The sequence below is a fragment of the Sinocyclocheilus grahami genome, unplaced genomic scaffold (assembly GCF_001515645.1).
Source record: "Sinocyclocheilus grahami isolate Dianchi unplaced genomic scaffold, SAMN03320097.WGS_v1.1 scaffold353.1, whole genome shotgun sequence".
NCBI classification, from domain to species: domain Eukaryota; kingdom Metazoa; phylum Chordata; class Actinopteri; order Cypriniformes; family Cyprinidae; genus Sinocyclocheilus; species Sinocyclocheilus grahami.
The window spans coordinates 750,000-758,824 of record NW_015505532.1 but is presented as its reverse complement, the minus strand read 5'-3'; the positions used below and the strand labels follow the sequence as shown (position 1 = coordinate 758,824).

General features: G+C 37.6%; 2 protein-coding genes across 2 annotated transcripts in view; both read right to left on the bottom strand.

Annotated features, from left to right (window-relative positions):
- Positions 1 to 2,418: 2,418 nt before the first annotated feature.
- dxo (decapping exoribonuclease) lies at positions 2,419 to 7,609 on the bottom strand. The gene is made up of 6 exons (XM_016229467.1): positions 7,057 to 7,609; positions 6,253 to 6,498; positions 5,954 to 6,173; positions 4,840 to 4,975; positions 3,921 to 4,015; positions 2,419 to 2,813 (listed from the first exon to the last, which is right to left on the bottom strand). The coding sequence occupies exons 1-6, from the start codon at positions 7,307 to 7,309 to the stop codon at positions 2,684 to 2,686; spliced, it is 1,080 nt and encodes a 359-aa protein (XP_016084953.1). The 5' UTR covers positions 7,310 to 7,609; the 3' UTR covers positions 2,419 to 2,683.
- Positions 7,610 to 8,154: 545 nt separating this feature from the next.
- Positions 8,155 to 8,825, bottom strand: part of pitpnc1a (phosphatidylinositol transfer protein cytoplasmic 1a) — a 40,959-nt gene continuing 40,288 nt past the window's right edge. Inside the window, exon 9 of the mRNA XM_016229466.1 lies at positions 8,155 to 8,426. Coding sequence (XP_016084952.1) covers positions 8,155 to 8,426 — 272 coding nt within the window. The remainder of the gene's footprint in view (positions 8,427 to 8,825) is intronic.

Below are 8,825 nucleotides of genomic sequence, written 5' to 3'. Positions count from 1 at the left end.
ATATACAGTAATATTAATATTAAAAACTAAAACAGTTTACATAATGAAATTGCCACTAAGAGTTTGTACTCAAGTTTCTTTATTTCAGAATTTATAGCGCATATTTTGTATTTTCATTTGTTAGACCTTTGTTATTTAACTGTACTGTACTTTTTTGGCATGTTTAAAGTAAATTCTAATAAAAGCTATGGAATAAATCCTGTGAGGAATAATTTCTCTGCTATAAGCCAAAAGAGTCCCGCACGTGACAGGGAAGAAAACACAAGATGTCATGGCCATGAATTAGGAATTCCTCATTTAAGTTACAGTGCACAGCATAAATGAGTACACCCCCCTCTAAACAAATTCAGCAATTACTCTTTACTTAGAAGACATGTTAAGGTTCTTTGGAGATGTAACGTTCCAACAAGTCTGCTTGATCAATTACCAAAGAAGAAAGCCAAAATTATTCAGCAAAATAAGATTTTCTTATCAAAGTGATACAATTTTGTGTTGCAAAAATGAGTACAACCCTCCTGAAAGTTACTAAATAAAACTTTGTGAGTTTTTGCTAGAAAAAGAGCAGGAGAAACACTGTGAAAGTGTCTCAGAGCCGGCAAAAGCTGTGAAAAGAGTGACACTTTATCTCACAGAGTATGACGCAGCCTGCAGAAGTGACGTGCATGGTTGTTGTCACCACTAGAATTACTTACTGTAGCCAAAGCACAATAAACTCATTTAACCTCTTCCAGGGCCCATATTTACAAAATAGAGACTTCTGGGAATCCATACTCTGGTCTCAAGAGACCAAGTCAATCATTTCGGATCCAAAAGCATCCAACGTGTTCTGGTGTTGCTAGAGGAGGAGTACAGAGAGAAGTGCCTGGTTCCCACAGTGGCTCTTCTATAGGGATGAATGAGTGCTGAAGGTGTGAGGGAGTTGTACTTTATCAACGCTTTCATGAATTCACACACCACTGTGTGATGTAATACAAAATCTTGAAACAGAAGATTCTACCTCTCCTCATTCCCTGCATTATTGGGCATTTTTTCAGAATGACAATGAATATATTCACTCTCCCAAGGTGAAAATCCTTCAGTGGATATGTATTTCACTCAATCTTAACACTCTTGAGCTGCTGTGGGGGATTCTGTAGAGACGAGCTGAGCAACACTCCCCATTAAATATCGGAGCATTCAAGGAGGTCATCCTCCAGGAGTTAAACAGCACAGATGTGAACATTTGTCATGAACTTATACACTCAGTGCCAAGAAGGGTCAGAGCAGTGTACTTTAAGTTCTGGAGGACATACTAAGTACTAGAATATTATACATTTTCTGAATTAAATCTAGGGTGTACTCATTTCTGCAATCCTTCATTTATTGGCATATATTTTGTTATTTTTATTAAGTATATGTTTAATATGTTTCAATTTTGCCATATTTCCATAAATTATATTAGTGATCATTAAGAAAATACATCTTTTCTATTTATTCAGAGGGGGTGTACTCATTTATGCTGTGCACTGTATGTACACGTACTAATTTGTTCCCTTTAGTTAAATCTAAATTAAAATGAGGGAATGAGGATAGGATTTAACTAAAACGAGGGAACAAAAAAATCTAACTCAGCCACAAATTCTTAAATTGTGGTAATAAATTCTCAAGTCATGGCCACAATATGTATTTTTTCTTCCACAAATGGAAATTGTTTGTACAAACGTTCATTTAAATTCTCACATTGAATCAATTAAAAGAATTTACATAACAGCTTTACAAGAAATTTCATGAATTAGGGCCAGTTTGTTGTAAATACTGTCAAAATTATAGACTTCAAATGTGACCCTGGACAAAACCAAAAAAATGAAATTGAGATTTATTCATCATCTGAAAGTTGAATAACTAAGCTTTCCATTGATGTATGGTTTGTTAGGATAGGACAATGGCCGAGATACAACTATTTGAAAATCTGGAATCTGAGGGTGCAAAAAAAATCGAAATATTGAGAAAAACGCATTTAAAGTTGTCCAAATGAAGTTCTTAGCAATGCATATTACTAATCAAAAATTAAGTTTGAATATATTTACGGTAGGAAATTTACAAAATATCTTCATGGAACATTATCTTTACTTAATATCATAATGATTTTTGGCATAAAAGAAAAATCAATAATTTTGACCCATACAATGTTTTCTTGGCTATTGCTACAAATATACCCCAGCGACTTAAGATTGGTTTTGTGCCCCAGGGTCACAAATAGGTACACTGTCTTTTTGTTAAATAGCTCAAGGATATTTTGAGGTTATCAAGGATAAAATCCCAATATATTTATATAAAAAAAGTCAACGTGCACATGGACATCAAGTCGATATGTTTGGTGTACTTTCCAAGGCCACACACTGAATCCAGAGCATTCATATCCAGGGTCACAAATAGGTACACTGTCTTTTTGTTAAATAGCTCAAGGATATTTTGAGGTTATCAAGGATAAAATCCCAATATATTTATATAAAAAAAGTCAACGTGCACATGGACATCAAGTCGATATGTTTGGTGTACTTTCCAAGGCCACACACTGAATCCAGAGCATTCATAGAAAACACAAGCAATGGCAAGTCATGCACTGCTCTGATACAGTATGCACATGATACATAAACAAGACAAAGATGTCCTTACGTCCTGCATACAGTGTGAGCTCAGTATATCAGTGGTGAGATGAATGAGGACTGCTCATGTCCTTGATGTACCACTCTGGTAAGAAGGTATACTGAGAGTCTCTGTGGACGGCGTAGGTCACGTCTCTGTGTGGATCCCATGTGAACAGGTACACCAGTCTGAAAAACATCACATCAGACCAGTCACAATCTCCGATTAGAGGGTAGATGTTAAAGTTGTTCATTCCATTTTACTTGTATAATCTGACACATATTTAAAAATAAAAAAGGTATGGGACCTGATTTTCAGGGACTGATTTGATTGTGACAAGTACAAGTTAAATTGCAAAGGATTACAACAACAAATTATTTTCCAACATGCACTGATGAAATGTTCAAAATGAGACCTTGAAAGTGCATTAAAGGGGTCATATGATGCGATTTCAATTTTTCCTTTCTCTTTGGAGTGTTACAAGCTCTTGGTGCATAAAGAAGATCTGTAAAGTTGCACAGACTAAAGTCTCAAATCCCAAGAGATATTCTTTATAAAAGTTAAGAGTCAGCCACGCCTACCTAAAACGGCTCGTTCTAACACGCCCCCACATATCTACATCACTATGTGGAAAGATTTGCATAACGCCGCCCAAATGTTCACGCAAAGAAAGAAGGCGTAACTTTTATTCTCGTTGTAGTATTGTTGTCGCCCCCGCCATGTTGTGAAGGCGCTGTGTGATTCGTTGTGAAAGCGAAACTACTTTGTTTGGCCTTCCAAAAGAGGACGATATCGCTTCGTCATGCCTGGAGCTGATCCGGGCTGGTCGCTGAGGAAATACTACAACTTTGCGCTGTGGATCGCCGGATCGGCTTTCACCATGGATGAAGCAGAGTCCAGCCCGGGGTCGTCACATGTGGTTGCCGCAGACATCACAGTATGGTGAGGGGCGTAACATTTCCGTCACACGCGAGGAATTTGGCCAATCACAACGCACTGGATAGCTGGCCAATCACAGCACACCTCGCTTTTTCAGCCCGATGAGATTTATAAAAATCGATGCGTTTCAGAAAGGCGGGGAGAAACAATAATGTACAGTATGTGGGAAACAATAATGTACAGTATGTGGGAAAAAATTTGTTTTTGAACCTTAAACCGCATAAACACCTTTCATTACACCAAATACACAAAATAACGTTCTTTTTAGCAGCATCATATGACCCCTTTAAGAAAGTGAGTAGGGACTATTTTTTATTTAATGCCGACGCATTTTCGATCACATGCAACCCTCTTACCTTGGGTCGTCCTCTTTGACGACTGATTTGACAAAGGACAAGAAATCGTTGCAGAAATTCATACAGACTGTTGGCTTCCAGCAGTTAAACTCATTCTATAGAATAAAGAGAAACGAAAACATCACAGCTCTATTCCAGACAACAGTGAACTGCATTTTTAGGCATCACAGATGTGCTCCCAAAGCAAAGGCTGTTCCTGTTCTAAGGAACCTGTTTATGGCCAAATTTCTAAGGCAGCATCACATGTATCCTTCATAAGTAAGGCAATCCCAGAATGCATTGCAATGGGCTCAGTGAAAATTTGACATTCAAAAGATTTCAATTCCATTCAACATGACTGCTAAATGTAGTTCAATCTAATTACAAACTGACTACACAATAAGTATGCTATGCACTATTTTTTATGAACTATCGTTAAAACTACCGTTTTTAAATGAATTAATACTTTTACTCATCAAGGACACATTAAACTGATTAAAAGTGACAGTAAAGACATTTATAAAATTACAAAAGATAAATGCTGTTCTTGTGAACTTTCTATTCATCAAAGAATCTTGAAAAAATGCATCACCGTTTCCGCAAAAATATGCAGAAGTGCAACGGTTATTATCACAACAATGTTTCTTGAGCAGCAAATCAGCATTTTAGAATGATTTCTGAAGGATCATGTGACACTGAAGACCGAAAATGCTGAAAAGCTAGCTTTGCATCACGGGAATAAATATAAACATACATTTGAAAATATATTAAAAATCAAAAATTAAATAGTAATAATATTAGTAATATACAGTTTCACAATATTACTGTTTTTACTGTATTTTTGATCAAATAAATGCAGCCTTGGTGAGCATAAAAGACATCTTTTAAAAAAACATAAAAAATCTTACTGACTAATCTTATGTGGTTATATAGAGCAAACCTTGATGAGTTGTGAAATTTTCGAGGTTGGGAAGGTCTCAACAGTCACCACTATCCCATCATGGTCTCGAAACCCAGCGACTATCTGTGGCACTCCAGGAAGAAACGACTGCGCCCACCATTTCAGAAGCTTGTACCTACAAGAGGAATATACATACATGCATGTTTCTAAGATGCTAGCTGTTGTTCACACTTTTAATTTAATTAATGCCCCATAAATGTATTCAACCCTTGAGAAAAATATGTGTGTGTACTATATATATATTACGTATATATTAGTATATATATATTACGTATAAGAAAAATATGTTGTTTATATATTAAATATATTTATATATAAATTAAATTATATGAATATAACACGTAATACGTATGTATATACACGTAAATATTTTCTAAATATATACTACAGCCCGACCGATATATCGTTTAGCCGATATTATCGGCCGATATGAGCCTTTCGCCGATATATCGGCATCGGCGAATATGCCGCCGATATGAACTTTTTTTTTTTTCAGAACATATAAATCAGATAAAATGCTTGAAATGGTGTAATTACTTAGTTTGTCCAGCAGAGTGCGCTCCATTGTTTGCTACTGGCAACCTGGATGAAACGCTTTAAAGCTTAGTCTATAGAAAACCATTGAAACTTTGAACGGCCATATCTCAGTAAAGGCGCCGGCGAATCCTCACCAAATTTGGGGGATCCGAGTGTACGTCTAGAGGCCCTCTTTCGAATGAGACCACCCCCGCGTCGATAGCCCCCGGGGTTTCGGGAGTTACGGGCGGTTAAATTCGCTAACTCTATACATGCATGCATACATTACATTTTCTAACTCTATACATGCATGTGCTTGTATTTATATATAAAAAATAAATATACACAGTACACATACATATTTTATGTAAACAACTTTTATTTTGGATGCGATTAATCGCGATTAATCGTTTGACAGCACTAATTTCTTCTTTTTTAAGTGCCACCGTTAGAGTTTGAATTAGCATTTCCTTTCAGCCACTTTGCTGTTTTTTAATAAAAATCAGACCTCATTTTGTGCCGAACATATGTGTTGGTGTGAACAGGTTTTAATTCTGTGGCACATTGATAGTTTCACCTGTGGAAGTTGCTTCGTTGCTTCGGGGTGCAGATTTCTGCGGAGGTCTTGAGCTCCACATAACATCCCGGTGCTGGAGGGGCATCAGGGTCTTTGACGCGGCAGTCTACTTCTCCAGAGAAGAGCAGCTTATGGTCGGCCAGACGCGTCTGAACCACCGTACAGAACGCTTCATTGGTGTTCACGACGCCCCCTGGGTTTGGAGTCCCATCCACATCATCTTAAAAGGAAGGAAAACAGTCGATAAGTGGTGAGATCCGTTATTTGTCTGATAGTACAAAATACTAGACGCCCCAGACCTGCGCATATGTACTGCTCAAACTTGTAGCCCCAGTACATCATCTCCTCCTGCCGCTGGGAGCGGGTCTCTCGGTTCACTCTGGCCGCCTCTGTTTCCACCTCACTGATGTAGATGGAGCCTCTGAACTTGGAGGCGGCCAGCATCCATCCCTCTTGAGTCTCGTATGGGGTGGTCAGCACTTTGGTTAGGTGTCCTCTCCATGTCACAAAGTCCACTCCTAGAGCACTGCAAACACACTCAATAACTCAACAGAAAACAAGAACAACTGACAGAAACAAGACATCTGTGCTGAAGTGCTAGTTTAGTATCGCTGAGGTACTGTTATAGCTTTTGATTAATATTCTGAATTATGTTTTTTATGAAAGTTTTAGTATTTTTGTAGTGCGTTTTTGTCATTTTTACTACAGATTTAGTTTTTATTTTAGTACATCAACTAAAAGAAAATGAGAACTATCGCATTGGCATTTTACTTTATTTCAAATAAGTGTTTATGTGGTTTTAAGTTTAGTTACCTAGCTGAGCAGTGCATACATTCTGGGACAATGATACTTACAAAAATACTTAGGACCATGTGATATTTCAGTTTTTCTTTTTTAATAAATCTGCAAAAATGTCAACAATTCTGTGTTTTTCTGAATATGGTGTGTGTGTGTGTGTGTGTGTGTGTGTGTGTATATTATTATCATGTATGTGTATGTATGTATATATATATATAGATATATATGTGTGTGTGTGTGTATTATCATGTATATATATATGCGTGTGTGTGTATATTATTATCATGTATATGTATGTGTATAATAGCGCAGCTGCCTCTGGTCGTTGCTGAAGCTCCTGCGAGAGTCCAGAGAGAAGCAGCCCACCTCCACGGGCTGCTTATAGAGCGGGAAGTGTCTCTCATACAGCTGTCTGTGAGCGCTCAGGGTCTCGGCTGCTCTGTGCTGGCCTTCATCTGACGATCTGTGGCGTTTATTCGTCTGATAATCAGCGCTGGAGTCTCCGCATCTCTTATCAACAGACTCGTGGTGATGGTCTCGGTGGTAACGTTGAGCCATAGCGTGTTTTTAGTGTCGTGTAACGAATTAAACCCCCTGCAGATCTCAGCATTAGCAAATATATCTTGATAGTAAGTTACGCGTGTATCTAATAAAGTAATGCAAATATGAATGAATACAATGAAGTTCTTAATGGAACGTTGATAACCAACCAGCCTATGTGGTAGCAACAACAGCTATTAGCTAGCATGTCTTTCTCAATAATTTATCGTCAATAAAAATAATCTTCCATTGGGAATGTTTAATAATACGTGGCGTTTCCAAAATAAACGTGGTCCTAAGTTAGGATAAAAACTGATAACTCACTCAGATAATAACATATACTGTTAGCGGATCAAGCGCGTAAACAGCAATGAATGAAAACACACTTTCAAAATAAAAGCCGTACATTCCAACTTCAAAATCAAAGCCGTACATTCCAACTTCAAAATAAAAGTTTTGCGCCAGTGCGCGTGATCAATGTTGATGTCGGCATGCAATGAAAATTCACCCAATCTATTTTATAAAAGCATGTTTTATTTTTTATTTTGAAAAACTGACCTTGTAATTTAATCAAAATGTCATCACTGAACCTTTTGGTAAAAATTAACGACTTCTCTCTGGTATCTAGATATAACACAGATATAAACTATTCTGAAAGAATAATAATAATAATAAAAAAAACTGAAATCGAACTTGTGGGATACCAACTCGCAACTGCTGGATATAAAGCCAGAATTGTGAGGTTTTTTTTGTTTTATTTTTTTTTAACCAATTGGCAGAAACAATATTCCATTTGTCGCTTCTTCCGTTTCATCACAAATTTAAAACTTAAAATGTACGTTTCTTGGACACAATGAATCTCATTAGTAAAATAAAAAAATTTCTCTCCGTGCTGGGTCGGGAAGAGTCAGGGTCTCCGGAGCTGACTTCTTCCGTGGTCTGTCCTTGGGCACAGAAAGGAAGTCTGGAGCTTCAGTGGAAAGGGGTGTAGAGGGAGCACTGGATGGGCCGCTACGAGCACAGGCTGGCAGGGGCGTCTCGCTGATGGAAATAGCAGGCGGAAAGGTTCCCAGCTTCTTATTGGTGGCTTCCTGAGTGGCTCGTTCATATTCTCTCACTTCCTCCATTGTCATGTCTTTAAACATCCAAAGCAAAGACATTTCAATTAATGGGGTATAGTGGACATCTGAAACATGAAGATGAAGTCTCCTCCCTAATGTAATTTATACTGGTCTAAACCAGCGGTGTTAAACTCAGATGTTGAAGGGCAACAGTCCTGTTCCAACATAGTTCCAACATTGCTTCAACCCATCTACTTGTACTTTCTAGTAAACCTGAAGGACTTAATTAGCTGGATCAGTTGTGTTTAATTAGAGTTGAAGCTAAACTCTGCAGAACTATGGCCCCACAGTAGTTGAGTTTGACCCCTGGATTAAACACATCCAATATGAAATCATATTCAATCTGATATTCACGAGGCTTCCATTAACAAACTGCAGTAAAATATTTCATGTCACTTTTATTTGTTTCTACA

Bases quoted from the DNA above. Each gene is read 5' to 3' on its own strand.
- dxo (XM_016229467.1), bottom strand. From the start codon at position 7,309: ATGGCTCAACGTTACCACCGAGACCATCACCACGAGTCTGTTGATAAG. The intron at 6,499-7,056 runs ATTATACACATA...TTTTCTGTTGAG, and splicing joins CGACCAGAGGCAGCTGCGCT to TTATTGAGTGTGTTTGCAGT. The intron at 6,174-6,252 runs GTCTGGGGCGTC...CTTCCTTTTAAG, and splicing joins TGAGCAGTACATATGCGCAG to ATGATGTGGATGGGACTCCA.